The sequence below is a fragment of the Pogoniulus pusillus genome, chromosome 7 (genome assembly GCF_015220805.1).
Source record: "Pogoniulus pusillus isolate bPogPus1 chromosome 7, bPogPus1.pri, whole genome shotgun sequence".
Taxonomy (NCBI): Eukaryota; Metazoa; Chordata; class Aves; order Piciformes; family Lybiidae; genus Pogoniulus; species Pogoniulus pusillus.
In genome coordinates, this window is record NC_087270.1 from 5600244 (window position 1) to 5619724 (window position 19481).

The 19481-nt window shown below is 44.3% G+C and overlaps 1 protein-coding gene across 6 annotated transcripts in view; it reads left to right on the forward strand.

Annotated features, from left to right (window-relative positions):
* The window catches only part of ADGRF5 (adhesion G protein-coupled receptor F5), a 75608-nt gene that overhangs the window by 34952 nt on the left and 21175 nt on the right, over nt 1–19481 (forward strand). For 5 of the 6 annotated variants that reach the window (XM_064145755.1, XM_064145753.1, XM_064145754.1 and 2 more), the window contains 9 exons: nt 5456–5586; nt 8103–8163; nt 10617–10787; nt 12037–12216; nt 13914–14041; nt 14563–14621; nt 15256–15398; nt 16176–16388; nt 18971–19204. In XM_064145755.1, coding sequence (XP_064001825.1) covers nt 5482–5586; nt 8103–8163; nt 10617–10787; nt 12037–12216; nt 13914–14041; nt 14563–14621; nt 15256–15398; nt 16176–16388; nt 18971–19204 — 1294 coding nt within the window. In that variant the 5' untranslated portion in view covers nt 5456–5481. Of the gene's footprint in view, nt 1–5455; nt 5587–8102; nt 8183–10616; nt 10788–12036; nt 12217–13913; nt 14042–14562; nt 14622–15255; nt 15399–16175; nt 16389–18970; nt 19205–19481 lie in introns of all 6 variants that reach the window. The other variant, XM_064145757.1, reaches the window with a different exon arrangement.

Consider the following 19481-nt stretch of genomic DNA (forward strand, 5'->3'; position numbering starts at 1 on the left):
CTGGCTTACCAGCTGGAGGTAGGTAGTTGAGAAATTCACCACTGTAGCATTCACAGCAATTCTTCTATTTTCAGTAAGACACTAAAGGAACAAGGGAAGCAGCCACATTACTTGAGAATGACATTGAATGTTTTCCCCTCTTTGCAGTGCAATTTTTGCTTCGTGTTTTTCTGGCTTTCTAGATGCTGCTTTGGGTATTTCTGACTTTTAAACAGCCACCAAAGCTTGAGCAGCAGCATGGTTCTTTTCCACTTGAGTTGTCTTCTGTATGGTTTATTATGTATACAATTGACAGGGCATTTAGTCTCAGCTCCATGGCTGCATAAAGGGTGTATCTGAAATTAGAGGCTGACCCACAATATTTGAATATGGATGTAAGTTTGTGAGCAGTGCAAACAATACATGCAAAACAGTAGCAGATACTGTTTAACCTCATGATAAACTTTGTTTAATGACCTCTTTTCCTTTCTATTATCTGTTTCATCAGCCTTTTACCAACTAAATGCAAGTTCTTTTTAGGCATTTCACAGTATCACCAAGGCTGGAAGAGACCTCATAGATCACCAAGTCCAACCCTTTACCACAGAGCTCAAGGCCAGACCATGGCACCAAGTGCCACGTCCAATCCTGCCTTGAACAGCTCCAGGGACGGCGACTCCACCACCTCCCCGGGCAGCCCATTCCAGTGTCCAATGACTCTCTCAGGGAAGAACTTTCTCCTCACCTCCAGCCTAAATCTCCCCTGGCACAGCCTGAGGCTGTGTCCTCTCGTTCTGGTGCTGGCCACCTGAGAGAAGAGAGCAACCTCCTCCTGGCCACAACCTCCCCTCAGGTAGTTGTAGACAGCAATAAGGTCTCCCCTGAGCCTCCTCTTCTCCAGGCTAACCAATCCCAGCTCCCTCAGCCTCTCCTCGTAGGGCTGTGCTCAAGGCCTCTCCCCAGCCTCGTTGCCCTTCTCTGGACACGCTCAAGCATCTCTTTGTACTGTATTCTGTGAGCTTATGCTGCATACACAAAACTACCAGAAATCTTTGCTTTGTTGGTATTTCTATTATTAAGCCACATCACTATCTCAAGCATTTGTGCCACAGCTCATGACTTGGCAACACTTCTGTCTTCATCCATTTTGATCCATTTCATTCTTGGAGTCAGCTAAGTCCACAGAAGTCTTAAGTGGATGATGTTCTTTGAAGAGTGAAATGATCTCTTTTGTAGAATGCTGGATAGACTGTTGGATGTGCACAGAAAGCTGAAGAAACTGCATTCCCCCCCCCTCCATTCTGCCAGACTGGATAAAAAAAGCCTTGATGAGTCATATTTTTAATGGATTTTGGGATGATTTGTGAAGATATTGTGAATGTGTGAGATGTCTTCCTTTCTGGTTATTCAGAAAGCATAGTGGGTCAGTTTAAATGGTTTGTGGTCTCTTGTTAATTTTCTTCTATTTCGACCCTAGAATATCTTAAAAATCATTTTCTTTTTGTAAGTTGTGCCTCAGAGCTCAAATTACATTTCCTTAGCCCCCACTTCAGACTGGTAGTAGTCTGTTCAGAGTCCATTGCAGACACATAATGTCAGGATCACTTCTTTCTGCCTTAAAAGTACCAATGCTGAATCTCATTGATTCTAAGTGACCGGGTCTCAAAATTACAGCATGGCTTGAGTTGGAAGAGAACTTAAAGATCATCTAGTTCCAAACCCTTCTGCAAAGGGCAGGGTCACTTCCCACTAGGTCAGGTCACTCAAAGCCTCATCCAGCCTGGTCTTATACATTTCCAAGGACGAGGCATCCACAGCTTCTCTGGGCAACCTGTTCTGGTGTGTCACTACCGTCATAGTGAAGGACTTCTTCCTGATGTTTAATCTGTATCTACTCTGCTCTAGTTTAATACCATTTCTCCTGTCCTCTCACTACAGGTCTATGTGAATAGTTCCTATACAGCTTTCCTGTAGCCCCCCTTCATTTCCTGGATCCTGAGACTTGATGCAGGTCTTCACAGGCAGACTTTGTTTTTGTTACTCTCAATCACTCAAAGTTTTCCACAAGATCATGTCACTAATCGCTGCTTTTCCCATGTCACTTGAGAATGGAGGGTAAGACTGAAGCTCATATACATATTCTAGTGGAGCTCTAGTGATGGCATCTCTCTAAGAATCCCCTTTGGTGAGAAACACTCCCAAATCCTTCTGCTTATCAATGTCAGTGATGTCAGGTGTACTGTTCGGCTCTATGCTCATTGCCATCCCCTATCCAATCAGGTGAGACCACAGATATAATAATAGAGTCATTTCAGTTGCAAAACCCTTTAATATTATTGAGTACCTATTACAAATTTCTGTCATGGGCTCCTTTGAAGAAAAAAGTCACAACGAAGCAGCCTGTCTGCTTAGGAGAACTAGGTCTGATGTTCAGTGGCAGTGACAGTAAGAAGCCATTTCCAATGTCCATTACCATCTCAGAAGATGTGATTTTTCTCCTTCCATGTGGTGATTCACAGCCTTTCAAAGCCCGAGGTCTGGCTGGTTTGTATAAGTATTAACTGATCAGAATTTTACAGAAGCTCATGATAAGTTTGAAGGTGGAACTAGATGATCTTTAATGTCTCTTTTCATCTCAAACCGTTCTTTTACAGACTCACACATTTCATCAGGTTGGGAGGGACCCTCAAAGGTCATCTTGTCCAATCCCTCTGCAGTGAACAGGGACACCTCCAAATAGATCAGGCTGCCCACATCAAGTATGATCTTGAATGCCTTCAAAGATAGGGCCTCAACAACATCACTGGGCAGCCTGTTCCACTATTTTACCACTCTCATTGTAAAGAGCTCCCTTCTTATTTGTAACCTGAATCTACCCTGTTCCAGTTTCAAACCATTTCAGCAACAGAACAAGGGGACACAGTCACAAGTTGTGCCAGGGGAAGTATAGGCTGGATGTTAGGAGGAAGTTCTTGCCAGAGAGAGTGATTGGTATTGGAATGGGCTGCCCAGGGAGGTGGTGGAGGCACCGTCCCTGGAGGTGTTCAAGAAAAGCCTGGATCTGGCAGTGCCATAGTGTAGCTGACTGGCTAGGGCTGGGTGCTAGGTTGGCCTGGATGATCTTGGAGATCTCTTCCAACCTGGTTGATTCTATGATTCATGCATTGCACCCCAATATATTGCTACAAGCTCTTCTAAATAGTCCAAGACCTCCAAGATCAGCCTGTCCAAACTAGCACCCAGCCCTAGCCAGTCAACTAGACCAGTCAACTAGTTCTTTCATCCTGTCTTCCTAGAAGTGCTCTAGCCCTCTGATCATCTTGGTGACTCCCCCTCTGGACCTATTCCAGCAGGTCCAGTGTTGGGGTCCCCAGAGCAGGATACAGTACTCCAGGTCAGGTCTCACCAGAGCAGAGAGGCAGAATCAGCTCTCTTGACTTGCTGGCCATGCTTCTTTTGGTGCAGCCCACGATTCAACTGGTCTTCTGGGCTGCAAGTGCACGTTGTTGACTCATGTCCACCTTCTCATCCACCAGTACCCCCAAGGCCTTTTCTGCAGGGCTGCTCTATAATTTTAATATTCTATAATTTTAATCAAGCTGATGTTGTCCACTCAGGTACTGATCAGTACTATTCCCAAGAGTCTTTTCTCGGTGTTTTCCTCACTCAAAATGATTTTCACAGTTTTCTTGTATCCTGCCTTTTCCCGTAGTTCTCTGCTTACTTTTGATTCTGCACCAGGGAAGTGCTTTGTTAGGAATAATCAGAAAGTGCATATTTAGAGCAAAATACATATTTATATGCATTCTTCAGCTTCCTTTCTCTGTTCCCTCTGATTATTAAAAGCAATAGGTGAATGTCTGCTATAAGGGTCCATACATGTTTTACATTTCCCTTTATCTTTCATCATTCTAATCTGCTGCATGATTAAATTAACTTGCACATTATTGAGCTGGAAAAGGTTAAGAGTTTGTGAGGTTTGATTTCACCACAATGCAGTGTGTCAGTATTCTTGTGTTTGAAGGTATTTACCAGTCAACATCAGTGAAATGAATGAAGATATATACTAGAGTTTCAAAGGTGTTTCTTTTCCAAGAGATGTCATTCTTCATTGTTTCCCTTGTAAACCAGGGATAACAAAGAGGCAGAAATCTCCAGCTGAGCCCAAGGTGTTACCACAACACTCTCCATGGTGGAACATGTGGTAGCAGAGCTCTCCCTGGTGCAAGAAAACAAGTCTTCACTTAGAGCAGCACATCTAACTATTGCCTCATGTTCTGGCTGTGTCATAGAATCATAGAATCAGGCAGATTGGAAGAGACCTTCAAGATCATCCAGGCCAACCTAGCACCCAGCCCTAGCCAGTCAACCAGACCATGGCACTAAGTGCCTCATCCAGGCTTTGCTTCAACACCTCCAGGAACAGTGACTCCACCACCTCCCTGGGCAGCCCATTCCAATGCCAATCACTCTCTCTGCCAACAACTTCCTCCTAACATCCAGCCTAGACTTCCCCCAGCACAACTTGAGACTGTACCAGTGTGAGAAATATCCAAGGGTCCAAAGTCAACTTTTCTTATGGCAGGTGAATTTCTAGCACCTCATTTGTCCCTGTTAGGAATCTGCTTGTGATGGTTTGGGTGTTCCCTGCCCCCCCACACTTCAGAAATCACCCAGACTAGATTCAGCTGGCTCTGGAAATTGAATGAAGCTTATATTTACAGCTAGCACAACATACAACCAGATATTTACAGCATATACAGTTATAGATAGAAATAGACAACGGAAAAGGTAATACAGAAACACAACAGCTCTTCCAGAAACCTGAGTCCCCAGGAGGAGCTCCCAGCTGCCCTTCCACCTTCTCCCACCTCTCTCAACCTTACCCCAGTCCCAAGGAAGATTGGAGGTTCAGCCAGGGGGTTAGGAAGCAAAGTGGATTAATCAGAGAGATGGCAGAGAGACTAGAGAGAGGAAAAAAATGCAGCTCGGAGCTCCCCAGCAGAAGAAGAAGGAGTTCCTTATCTATGTTTGGATTCTTGTTCTTATATCACTCAGCAAGCCTATGAGTGAATAGACATCAGCCTTGTTTTCCTTTCACAGCCTGTAGTCTAATCCTTTTCACCAAAAAATTATGGCTAGCTTCAAACTAGCCCACTGCTTAAGACTGTGCTTTCTCCAAGTGATTGCTTTCTCTATCTGTTTTGAGTAGCTACAGCTAATGTGAAAAAGAATATATATATATATATATATATATATATATATATATATATATATATATATATATATATGAGGGAAACAGTCTGGTGAGAGTGGCAGAGGATTAATTATGGACCTTGTTCTATGCTCTGTCTTAGATGGGGTGAACAGGCAGAGTGTGCTGGAAAAGCCTGGCCATATGTTTGTAGAGCGTGCTGGTACTTCTGCGTTTGTCAGCTGGCAATTCCCTGATCCTTTTGCTTTATTTTTCTTACAGGCTGTACAGCAAAGTGACTGGACAAAATGTTGTCCCCAAGCACTGCAGGTCTCCAGTGCCTATTTCTACTGGTCACAGCATGCTACCAGACATCGCAAGACTCGAACTTAGACCCGTTCATGCAATATGTAGTGAGTATCCTTTCCAGCTTCATGGCTTTTCATTTGGTTCTGCTTGTAGTGCTCATCTGGTGTAGTTCTCCTTCACATCCACAAAACATTAGAGGAGTCAATATAAGATCAGGTGGGCAAATTGAACCCAGAGTCTCTCCTGGGTGTAAAAGAGATGGAGTAGTCCAGAACTGGGCTCCTGCTTCTCAGTCTTAAAGTGTCTACAGGGGGAACTGAGCAAAACTTTTGTTTTCTCACCTATGTTAGACTGTAAAGGATGTAAATTGGCTAAACCAAGGCAGCAGTTACCTGGGCACTGTTCCTGATGGAATTCACCCATGCTATGAAAGAGAGAAACCAAATAAAGCTTTCCTGGAAGTGACATGTCAACAAAGCTAGCTTAGACACAGAGGTGCTTACCTCTGTGTCTAAGAGCTTAGACAAAGCTAGCTTAGACACAGAGGTGCTTACCTCTGTGTCTAAGAGCTTAGACAAAGCTAGCTTAGACACAGAGGTGACAGTAGCCTTACCAGTCTACTGACAGCGTGGCAAGCACGTGTGACCAAAATGCTACTCCTGAATGGCTCCTGTTTAAATGCTGTGCTTGGACTCAGACTGCTTCAGTTTCACAACCCTCACATACTTGTTCTGTTTCTTCAATACCACAGATTATGAAAGCCATTTTGTGCTTTGTCCTGTATATGGGTTTGTTTTCAGATGGTTTCTGCACTGTCTGAACTGTTTTCCTCTACGTTGTCAACGCTGTGAAGCCAAAATGATGTCTAACATCTGTGTTCAGTCCCTGGCACCACAGGGACTTTGGTTCTGATGGACTGACGTGAACACAATGTGCTTTTTTGAGCAGGCTGAAATAAAGGCAAGAAATGAAGAGGAAGGTGGGAACAACTTGAATAGTTTCTGCCACCACCTAGTGTCTTGACAAACTGAGACATAGCTGCTTCCAGTAACTCCATCAGACGTTTGGCAGATGTCTGCTGGTGATCAGCTATCTTGTTTGCTCTGGTGTTAACTGTCTCCAGCTTAGACCTTATTGGCATATAACTGGTGGAGCACCTTGGGTAAAATGACTCTTTGTTCACCAATATGGTTAGATGGTCATAATCCACTTTATTTCCATGATACAGTGACTTAGATGCGTTCTAGCAAGAGGCGTGCTCCACCAAGATTGGTTACAATCAGATGGTACAGGGTTACTTGTAAGGCATGGATAGGTCAGCATACCATAACAATCTGAGGGTCAGCCTCTGGGGCTGGCTAAACTCTGCCCCCCTGCAGCTGCATGTGGGGGGAAGCCACCCTGTGCCTGGTATCTAACTCCCAAGATGGATTCAAGGACATTCCCAGCACGGGTTGCTCATGTTTATGATTTCTGTGTCCTCAGCTAGCAAGAATTTCTCCAAGAAGACCTTAAGCATTTTCATGAGGAGCGTAACACTTTGTTTTTAGCATGATTGGTCCTGTAAATAAATCACCATTTAATGGTGTGCAATGTGTGGATTCTTTAGCAACACAGCAATGCTTTCTAGGTGTTTGGAAGAATAATTGAAGAAAGAAACCACAGAGACCAAACCTGGGGCAAGAAGTGGATCATAGCAGACTTCTTGTAATTTTTGCAGCCGATCTCTAAGGTGAAAGGTAGTGCCCTTAGCAGCTCAAGAATGCCAATGGTCCTTACAAGCTTCACTGCCAGCACAGCTGCGATGTGAAGCCCAGCTCTAATCACACACCAGATGGTTCCTTTATGTAAAGAGATGACTTAAGAGTTGCCAAGCTATTCACCCTTTCTGTAAATAAAGATTTCGGTAGGGCTCAAGAAACTGGCAAAGACACAAATTTCCTGCCTGTGCCTTTGCTTGTCCTTTAGCTTTTCTTGCTAACTGTGGTGCCAGTGTATTTTTAGGGCACGATTAAAAAAATAAGATGGTCTGCATCTCACTTGGCTGCTTCCTGCATGAACCCAGTCATGCTAAAATTGTGCCACCACTGCCCTGGTCAATTGTGTGCTACTGATGTCACACAAAAGAGCTGGCCTAACACCCTAGCTGGAGCCAAGACGTTTTAGTTCCCTTTCTGTTCCTTTTCAAGCTGGCTTCAGTGTTGCAGAGCTGGAAGCTCATAGCAAAGAGGAAAGCAAATGGTAATAGAAGTCCACTTTCTAGATTCAAAGGCTGAGTGGACAGGTCTGCAAAGAAGCTGGTGAGACTGGCCCAGGACTGAGAGCTCTACATCAGCTCCGTAGCACTTTTGCAGATCAGATGCAGAACTGCTAAGCTGAGACACTTGCTTGAAGAGATACTCAAAGAGACTCTCAGTGCATGTCTCAGCTGGTGTTTAACATTGCCCTGCTTGGAATATATAAATATTCCATTTAAAGAGAAAGAAGGAGGAGGAATGGACAGAGATTGGTGGAGAGAAAAGGTGCCTATGTCAGCATTTTCTTCACTAATTCTTTCATGCTAAAAGCAGCAGCTAAATCTTCGCTTTGTTGTTTCACAGAGCTTCTCTCTTTTCCACAGACTGGCAGTGCGTTGGGAGAGGAAAGCTTCCAGTCAGACGTGCAATGGCAGAAGCAAAATGGTACCTACACAAACCTATGGTAACAGAGCAGGCTTCTAGTAAGCCAAGGGTGAAATCACTGTTCAGGACAGCATCTCTTGAAGCAGTGAACTGTGATCATCAAGGGAGGAGTAGTTGCTGTGGTTTAACCCCAGAAGTAGTTAAGCACTACTCAGCTGCTTCTTTGCTCTTCCCCAATGGGATAGGAGACAGAACCAGAAGGGTAAAAGAGAGGAAAAACTGATGGATTTGAGATGAAGACAGTTTAATCAGTAAACCAAAATATGGAATTCGTTCACTGCTTCCCATGAGCAGACAGGTGTTCAGTCATCTTATGGGAAAGAAGGGGTTAGAATCATAGAATCAGCCAGGTTGGAAGAGACCTCCAAGATCATCCAGGCCAAACTAGCACCCACCCCTAGCCAGTCAACTAGACCATGGCACTAAGTGCCTCAGCCAGGCTTTTCTTGAACACCACCTCCCTGGGCAGCCCATTCCAATGCCAATCACTCTCTCAGCCAACAACTTCCTCCTAACAGCCAGCCTAGACTTCCCCTGGCACAACTTGATCAGGTTTGTTATGGTTATGTGGGAAGACAAGTTCCATCACTGTGAACGTGCTCTTCTTTCCTCAGCTTTTACTGCCTAGTCTGATGTCATGTTTGCCTTGTTTGGTGACAACTGTGTTAGGGATAAATTAGGCAAACATTCATATGGGTCCTGGGGTGCACCTGGTGAAAGCCATTGCTGGGCCACTCTCCATCATCTTTCATAAGTCACAGGAAACAGGAGAGGTGCCTGGGGAGTGGAGTAAGGCAAGTGCACTTCAGTCTTCAAAAAGGGCAAGAAGGAGGACCCAGGTAACTTATAGGTTGCCCAGGGCGGTTGTGGAGTCTCCTTTTCTGGAGATATTAAAACCCTGCCTGGTGTGATCTACTGTAGATGACCCTACTCTGGCAGAGGGGCTGGAATAGACCTTATTTTGAGGCCCCTTCCAGTGCTTAACATTCTGTGTGATTTTATGATAGACCAGTCAGCCTTACCTCCATCCCTGGAAAGGTGATGGAGCAACTTATGCTCAGTGCTGTCCCTAAGCATATCAAAGATAAGAAAGTCATTGGAAGCAATCCCTCTGGTTTTGCCAGAGGGAAGTCATCTTTAGCTAACTTGATAGTCTATTTTAGGGACATAATCAGGTGGACAGATGATGGTAGTGCAGTAGATATGGGTTATCTTGATCTCAGGAAAACAGTTCACATGGTCTCCCATATCATCCTCACAGCTAAATTGAGGAAATGTGGTCTGGATGACAGAGTAGTGAAGTGGATTGTGAACTGGTTGAAGAAAAGAAGTCAGAGAGTTGTGGCCAGTGACACAGGGTCTACTTGGAGGTCTCCATACAGTGGAGTCTCTCAGGGGTTGATACTGGGACCAGTATTATTCTATATATTCATCAGTGACTCAGATGAGGGAACAGAGAGCACTGTCAGCAAGTTTGCTGATGACTCACAACTGGGACAAGTGGCTGTGCTGCCATTCAGTGAGACCTGGACAGACTGGAGAGTTGGGCAAGGAGAAATTTAATGAAGTGCAAGGCCAAGTGTAGAGTTTTCTATCTGGGAAAGAACAACTCCATGTACTGGTTTAGGATGGGACCTGATCTGTTGGAGAGCAGCCATGGGGAAAAGACTTGGGAGTCCTGGTGGATAAGAGGATGACCATGAGCCAGCAACGTGCCCTTGTGGCCAAGAAGGTCAATAGTATCCTGGTGTGTATCAGAAGGTGTATGGCTGGCAGGTCGAGTGAGGTTCTCCTCCCCCTCTACTCTGCCCTGCTGAGGCTGCATTTGGACTATTGTGTCCAGTTCTGGGCATGTCAGTTCAAGAAGGACATAAAACTGCTTGAGAGAGTCCAGCACAGAGCCACAAAGATGATTAAGGGACTGGAACACCTCCCTTGTGGAGAAAAGCTGAGGGAGCTGGGTCTCTTTAGCTTGGAGAAGAGGAAACTGAGGGGTGACCTCATTGATGTTTATAAATATGTGAAGAACAAGTGTTGGGAGGACAGAGCCAGGCTCTTCTCAGTGATGTTCAATGATAAGATGAGTGGCAATGGGTGCAAGCTGGAGCACAGGAGAATCCATATAGATGTAAGGGAAAACTTTTCCACTGTGAGGGTGACAAAACAATTGAACAGGCTGCCCAGGTTGTGGAGTCTACTTCTCTGGAGACATTCCAAACCCACCTTGATGAGCTTCTATGTGAGCTACTCTAGGTGATCCTGCTCTGGCAGGGGTGTTTGACTAGATAAAACACGCGCAGAATATCTGCTGAGTAGAAATCAAGATTCCCTAAGCAGAAGGCCATACTAAGCTACCATTAAATATCAACAGCCCAAATGTTCAAAATGGAAGCCATCTATTTAGGATTTATTCTCCTACACAGCTTTGCAGTCTCATGCTATTTTTCTTTCAGTTCTTGTTTTTGACCTTCCCCCTCTGGAGTACACTGTTGACATTGAAGTGAGCATAACGGATTCCACTTTCCTGGAGCCTATCAAGGAGTATTTCAAAAGCCTTAATCTTCCAGTTTCAGCAAACATTTCAAATGTAGAAATGACAGTTTCAAACATCAACACTACAACAGGTGGGTTGGTTATTTATTTTTATGTGCTGAGTGACACCATTTTTTGGGCAATATTTGATGTCTTCCAGTTTTACCATCATCCGTGGAGATCAGCAAAGCTGGACCATCTCTGCTGCCTACTGAAAGACCCATGAAGACCTGTAGCACACAACAGCATGTTTTGTTATCTGCCTTTCCACACTCCTCTTTACATAACGTTGGCATTAGGAATAGCCCTGAATGCTTTGCTTTCCCTAAGGAAGAGGCAACGCCAGAGGAAGCCTGAGCCAAAGGATTTTGCTGCAGTTTGACTAACAAGCAGCCTGAGTTACTTTCAAGTTTCAGGAAGCTGTGACAGCAGTTATCAAACTGTTTACTTCCCTCCACTTGCATCTGGAACATAAATAGCTGCAAGAGGCTGTCCTCTAAGCCTGACAGAGACATTAACTCACTAAACACATTCTTAAAAGACAACATATCAGCCAGGTTTTACTAGGAGAGCTGTGCTTGTGCAGCACCATATCCAAGTATTTAATACAGCAGAGGTTGTACAATCACAGCAAGTACTAACACTACAGGAGGAGATTGAATGCTTTCCTATCAGTGGCCCCTAAAGCATTGAATGTGTTCATCAGCTCTTGAAACATTCAAATGGATCTTTTAAAGGCCTTCAAGGCTCAGATGCAGTGTGTGAAAATCAGTTCATTACCTTTCTTTGCCAATGACTGTGGGGTTTGTGTGTGCTTGCTTGTGTTTCTATTACAATGTGTGTCTTTAAAGCACTTTGTGATGATGTTACCTTCTCTGATGTGTTTGTCAGGGTACAGTCAGAATGACACAGCACCTCACTAGTCCCCAGGACTTGGAATGACCATTACATGCTCTTACAATCTTTAGAACCCCACACATTTGCTTTCAGCCCACGCACTGCAAATGGAAAATCTGGAAACTATCATACGTTGCTGGCCAATGTGCCAAGCAAATGGTTAGGATTAGACTTCACATCTTCATTCACTTAACTTAAAAGTCATTGATCACACTTATCTCTGTGCCAGCCTGTTTCCCATTTCTGTTTAGTCAGTTAACATTAGTGTAGTAAGCCTTGCAATTGCCAGGTCATTGTGTTTGCATCGTTTAAACGAATCAACAAAAAGGGTACCTTTTAGCTGAGATCCCTGGCATAAAGATACAGCAGGGTAAATGTATGTCATGTGATATGTTATGCCCCATTTACTCTTCTCATCGTATTTCTCTGTCTGTCTGATACCAGTCTGTCTGCCCAGTGGTGAGAACAGTAGCTGTTGTTCTTGTGAAAATGGATATGGCTGGCCAAGTGTGGTGTGCAATGACTTGATAACCTGCCCTTCTGTCAGCCTAGCACCTGACCTGTCCTGTGGCTACATGAAGGAAATGCCTTTCTATGGACCTTACTGCCAGCTTCAGACTGAAGGTAAGAAGAAACAGTGCTGAACTTCTTCCTTTTATAGCTCACATACTGATTAGAAGAAGGTGTAGTGTTGCAGGTGTGATGAAGCAGCATGTCAGGACTGAGCTGATTACCACATAGCCTGTGAACGTGGAAAGTCTGTAGAGGAGGTCTAGAGCTTTTCTTCTGTGATGTTGGTCCACTTTGACCCAAGTACTTGGACCCAAGCACTCATGTGCTTCTTTTGGACTTGCAGCTTTCACTAAACAAGGAAGCTCATCAGATTTTCAACAGAGGAAGTCACAAAAATGACCAAAGTGTGACAGTGTTCAAGAGAAGAGAATAAATATATCTATATTTTAAACAAAACAAAAATGACAAAGAGTATGCATCTTTTGTTTGGTTCTGTTTCATTATTCTCTTGTGACAAGACACCCATCACTTTTTAAGACCCTCACTGATATCTGGACACTGGGGTGGAACACTACCTATGATCTCTGCCACACAAAATAAACCCTCACAGTGGTCTGATTTGTGATGGAGCTGCATACAGAGATGTTGAGAGGCAGCACTAGAGCAGCGAGCAGTACAGTGCTGTCAGCATGCCCATACAAATCAGCTCTGCTTAAAGGCAATGCCTTTATCACAGGGCAGACCCAGATCAATATTGTTATACTTTATTCAGAACTAGAGCTAGTATCTTTTCCATGTGGAAGTTACCCCCCTTTGAAGTTCAAAGTCCTTGATACAATGCTCCTCCACTGCATGGTATGGACATGTCCTTAAATGTACTCAGCTTAGAAAATGCCAGTAGCTCTTTGAGCATGTTATACTCTTTTGAACCTTTCAATGAGTCTTCATGAAGAATATTACTTTCTCAAAGTCACTGAGTTAAGTATCTGCTCAAGCATTATGTTCAAATTCCCTATATCTGGAACAACATAGCAGTTCAACTCTTGTAGGAAAGTTGTCTATCTAGAGTCTTTGGCAAAGAAGACCTAGAGTACGGTGTCCAGATCTAGAGTTCTCAGCACAGAAAGTACCAGAACCTACTGGAGTATGTACAGAAAAGGTCCATGAAAATGATCAGAGGGCTGAAACACCCTCCCTGTAATGAGAGGCTGAGAGAGTAAAGGTTGTTTAGAGGACGTCTGTCAATACTTATAGGGAGCTTATAAGAATCATAGAATCAAGCAGATTGGAAGAGACCTCCAAGATCATCCAGGCCAACATAGCACCCAGCCCTAGCCAGTCAACTAGACCATGGCACTAAGTGCCTCATCCAGGCTTTGCTTGAAAGATGGAGAGCCACTTTTTATCTGGGCCTGCAGTAACTGGACAAGGGATAACAGCCTTAAACTGAAAGAGAGTTGCTTCAGATTGGTCATAAGGAAGACATTTTTTATGAGAGTGGTGAAACACTGGAACAAAGGACTTGTGAATGCCTCATTGATGAAAGTATTCAGGCTCAGACTGGAATTCCCTGTCCATGGCTGGGCCATTGTAGTAGATGATCTTTAAAGATCTTCCAACCTAAACCATTCTATGTTTCTGTGATTCCATTTGGACGTGGCACTTGGTGCCATGGTCTAGCCTTGAGCTCTGTGGTAAAGGGTTGGACTTGATGATCTGTGAGGTCTCTTCCAACCTTGGTGATACTGTGTGTGATACTGTGTAAGCATTGCTTTTGATTATCTTCACGTTTATCTTTTTCCTTACAGATTCCTGTGGTATGGGAGAGCCTGTTTTAATGAACATGTCGGTCAGACTCGGCACAGACTTTAGCAAGGATCTCCTGGATTCTTCTTCAGAACTATATAGAAAATACAAAGCTGACCTTGAAAAAGCGGTAATGACTTTTGTTTCCTATCTCTGAGGGTAAAGAGTCTTCTAAGAAATGGGGCGTTTACCCTAAATGAGAAACAGGATGCACTGTCACTTCCTCTGTGGGGAGCTGTGAAGCACACAGCAGTGGTAGCTACAAAGTGGGCTGAAGCTGGCATCCCTTGAAAGGCAATCACAGCATTCCCATTCACTTTAACATGACAGGGAAGTATTTAGGAATCTTTTGCATCAAAAGCAAAACCAAATTAATTCTGATGAGCACACACAGAACAAAACCATCGGCACAAATTTATCCCATGATGCTGGGGAGAACACTGGCCCTGGTCTATCAGACAGGCTACATGCCTTTAGTAACATCAGTGCTGAAAGGACTGGCTAGGGCTGGGTGCTAGGTTGGACTGGATGATCTTGGAGGTCTCTTCCAACTGGTTGATTCTATGATTCTATGATTCTATGAGTTGTGTGTTTTAAGCACACGAGAGTAAGATACAGAGGACTCATGCCACGTAATGTCTTTGTTTGCAGTTCAATGCTAGCTACAGATGCTTACCAGGCTTTGTATCAGCAACAGTAACTGGTTTCAGGTAAGTAAACAATTTCTTGGGTTTTGGGCTTTTTTCCTTTTCTGAAAGACAAAGATCTTTCTGGCCAGCTAAAAGGAGACAGTCAGCAAAGATTGCACATTCTCTCTGGCCAGAACCCACACCTAGTATATACCTACTGAACAACAGTAAGTATAGCTGCAAATGAAAGCATGGAAATAGGACTATGAGCAAAATTTGGTGCTGCACAGAAGTCAAAGAGGCAAACCAACCACTTGTGGGAAAGCCAGAATGCCACCCAACATGGGGGGGGGGGGGAGGATACAAACTAACCTAACAATCTTCCAGGCCATCAGGAGGATGAATTAGTACATTGACAATGGTTATAATATTGGATCTTGATAAAAGAGATGTTACTTAAGTCCACATATATTTAATTTAGTAGAAATGAGTAGCAGACAAAGGAGATATCACATAAAGACATTATTTAATTGAGAAGAGTTGTAGCACAACTTTCTTGTGTACAGAACAAGCCTTAAGTCACAGCAGGAGCTTTCACATGTGACCTCTGTAAAGCCTTTCTAGCCATGCAAGATGGGTCACCACGACATACAAAGCCACTAATATGCAGGAATACTTAATTCTGATGATTCTCTCACTCTTGGGTCTGTTTTAGTCCTGGAAGTGTTGTTGTGAACTATGAAGTGAAAGCAGGAGCAGCAAGCTTCAATCAGATAGCAGATTCCAACAGAGTTGTATCACAAGTTCTAGATCACTCGTACCAAATAAATGAAACTACCTTCACAACAGAAATAACCAGTAAGTTTAAAGCTCTTTCTCTATTTTTCTTCAGCCTTTAATTTAATATTTCTAGTCTTAACCATGTCATTGCCTAATACTATTGATTATGTGGTACCGAACCTTCAAAAAACATTTATTCCTCCATCTGTTTCATTTCATCCTCTGCCACCAAAGCTTAGGACTTGCTTGAGAAGATCACATATGTAGTACCTCCCACTGAAAACCAAATCATTCCAGCTACTTCAGTAAACCCTGAGGTAGTCTCTTCATGGGAAAGAGATTGAACACCCTTGTAAGCATTCACTTTCAGAGATAAAATAGCTCTTATCATATCAGACTGCCAGCACTTCTCACTCCTTCAAACAAAAAAACCCTGAAGTTTACATGAGAACAGTCTCCCTTCAGCATCCTTGACACATTCTCCATGCTGCTACTGAAAACTGTGTCACACTTCAGTTGTCTGATCTAGTGCCCCAGGGCTCCTGTACTCTCAGTGTTGGACTGTCTGTCTCAGAGAATTACTTTAGCCTGGTTGCTTCTCCTCCCAGTTTACCTACTTAGCAAGTAGTGAAGGTGCTAATACTTCTGTGACTCTACACAAAACCTTCTGGGATCATTGAATGACAAAGGTAGTAGAAGAATAGGTTGTGGGAAGATTGCATTGCTTGTGTTGGAAGTGGTGCCCTGCAAGTGATGCTGAGTACATGTTAGTTGTGAAGCATTTAGGACTCCCACAAGAGGAAAGACACAAAACAGATTGGAAATAATGCAGCATTTTGCTCTTTTTCTTCCTAGATCAGACAAAGTTCATCGTGCGTCCTGCAGACTTTTCTGAGGGAGATACTGTAAGACTGATTTGTGAGATAAATTCAACATCTGAGAATGTGACCTGGTACCACTTTGATCAGATCATCCCAACCAGCCTCCGGTATTCCACAGAGAGAAAAATTTCCAAGAGAACCTCAAGGTCGATTCTTAAAATTATCAACATTACTATGAAGGATTCTGGTATGACTTTCTACTGTTCAAACAGCAGATAGAAGTATCTAGTGTGGCTAGCTCTCTAAAAGCAAAGAGCAATGTAGTGGTTGCATTTTCCTAGTGTAAATATGAATTGCATGCTGTCCCTCACTATTTTCCATTTCTTTGTTTGCTTGTTTGTTTAATGAACTTTAGGGCTGGGGTTGAATTTGTCCCTCAAAGAATCACAGGAACATCCAGGTTGGAAAACACCCTCAGGATCACCAAGTCCATTCCATAACTTTACAGTATCATCAGGGTTGGAAGAGACCTCACAGATCATCAAGTCCAAAAGACTTAGTCAACAAGATTCTCCTTAAACCATATCCCTAAGCACCACATCCAAACCACCCTTAAACACATCCAGGGTGGGCGACTCCACCCCCTCCCTGGGCAGCTCATTCCAATTCCTGACCACTCTCTCCATGGGAAAACTTTTTCCTAATGTCCAGCCTAAACCTACCCAGGCTGAGCTTGAGGCCATTCCCTCTTCTTCTGCCTCCAATTACCTGTGAGAAGAGACCAGCAGCAGCCTCTCCACAATGTTCCCTTCACTAAGGGTAATTGTAGACAGAAATGAGGTCTCCCCTCAGCCTCCTCTTCCTCAAACTAAACTCAGTGCTGGGCCCCATCCTCTTTAACATCTTCATAGATGATCTGGATGAGGGCATGGAGTCAGTCATCAGCAAGTTTGCAGATGACACCAAGCTGGGGGCAGATGTGGCTGGGTTGGAGGTCAGAAGGGCTCTGCAGTGGGACCTTGACCGCCTGGACAGATGGGCAGAGTCCAAGGGGATGGCTTCAATAGCTCCAAGTGCAGGGTGCTGCACTTTGGCCACAACAACCCCATGCAGAGATACAGGCTGGGGTCGGAGTGGCTGGAGAGCAGCCAGACAGAGAGGGATCTGGGGGTGCTGATTGATACCCGCCTGAACATGAGCCAGCAGTGTGCCCAGGTGGCCAAGAGAGCCAGTGGCATCCTGGCCTGCATCAGGAATGGAGTGGTCAGCAGGAGCAGGGAGGTCATTCTGCCCCTGTACTCTGCACTGGTTAGACCACACCTTGAGTACTGTGTTCAGTTCTGGGGCCCCCCAGTTTAGGAGGGACATTGAGATGCTTGAGCGTGTCCAGAGAAGGGCAACGAGGCTGGGGAGAGGCCTTGAGCACAGCCCTACGAGGAGAGGCTGAGGGAGCTGGGATTGGTTAGCCTGGAGAAGAGGAGGCTCAGGGGTGACCTTATTGCTGTCTGCAACTACCTGAGGGGAGGTTGTAGCCAGGAGGAGGTTGCTCTCTTCTCTCAGGTGGCCAGCACCAGAACAAGAGGACACAGCCTCAGGCTGTGCCAGGGGAAATTTAGGCTGGAGGTGAGGAGAAAGTTCTTCCCTGAGAGAGTCATTGGACACTGGAATGGGCTGCCCGGGGAGGTGGTGGAGTCGCCGTCCCTGGAGCTGTTCAAGGCAAGGTTGGACGTGGCACTTGGTGCCATGGTCTGGCCTTGAGCTCTGTGGTAAAGGGTTGGACTTGATGGTCTGTGAGGTCTCTTCCAATCCTAATAATCCTGTGATACTGTGAAAAAGTCCCAGGTCCGTCAGTCACTGCTCATAAGAATTATTCTCTAGGCCCTGAATGACCTTGATGGTCCTTTTCTCCTTTGCAAAAATAACCTGACTAGGTAGACCTCAAAGTTACAATTTTCCATTTTTAGGCCTTTTTGAAAATCAGAAAGAAATAAATTGGTGGCATCTTGCTAGGAGGATCATCAGGGGGATTACCATGTGTTATTATTTTTGACTCAATCACTCAGTTGGGTTTTTGGGTTTTTTTTACCATTAATTTTATATTAAACTTCATAAAGTGTCAGCCTCTGACCAGGTATTGGAGTACACATGTGCAAGATGGGAGTCATGGCTCCAAACTTCTTTAGGCTAAGGATATTCTTTGGTATCACCACTCTACTGTAAGCGGTGTACTCACTTGGCTATCCTAGTGGGGAAAGGGAGTCCATACACCTGAAGCATGAAGGGGATTTGGAGCTCTGATTGCCAATTTCAAATGAAAGTCTGATTGCATCCAGGGCACAGATGCTTGAGAAAGTGGCTGAGAAATGCTTTCTTTGGTGATATCTTCTGAGCAACATATGTTTCTACACTCAGAGTGCCAGCTCTTGCGGAGTCCACTCTGGGTATCTATCCTTCACCCATCCTGTAGAAGAATCTTCTGCATAATCTACATTCTCACCATAACATTTTGCTGTCATGTGGACCGTGGCCACATGCAGATCTCCAGAGGAGCAATGGCAGCCATAGTTTAAGGGTTTTAGTCCCAGAGCACTGGTCCCCTCTCAGTACCCATCAAGAATGAAGCTGCCACTCTGGATGCAGTTGGTACCAGAAGCTTGTAGAAATCACACTGCAGATGATCTGAGGGTACTCTTTGACTAGCAAGTGGCAGAGCCACTGTAGATCAGGGATATGTGAAAATGAGGTGTGGAAGTAGCTCCAAACTCCAAATGTAGAAGAAAAACTACTAAGACTTGTCCTCCATACTAAGATGTTGCCTATGCTTTACAGGTTCCTACAGATGCACGTTCACAAACAGCAGACAGTTTCACACAGTGATATACAAGGCCACAAAAACAATAACAGTCTCTCCACTACACATCACCCCAAACTTCAATGACGTTGATGTTGTATGTAACAGTCCCGAAATGCAGGCAAAGGGTCTTCTGCTGTCTTGTTGCATTGACAGACACTTACCATCACTTACTGTTGACTGGAAAGTAAATGGAGCAGTCATGATTACAGGTAAGATTAACACAAGATTGCCTTTCACCTGCTAAGTTTGTTCATTCCTCAAAGATCTCCTCCTAATTGCCTACCTCAAAGGTTAAGCCCTAGCATGAATGCAGCATAATGCTCTGCAAGTGTGTGTGTGGGGGGAAGGATACAGGTTAGGCTGAACCAAAATACTCTTCACTTTGGTTTATCTTGAGGTATCCCAGCAACATTGGTTCTCTCAGACTGATTTTGGCATTGTGCTGAGAGCTGTCTTCAGGCCTTTGCAAAACTCCTGAGAGTGTTG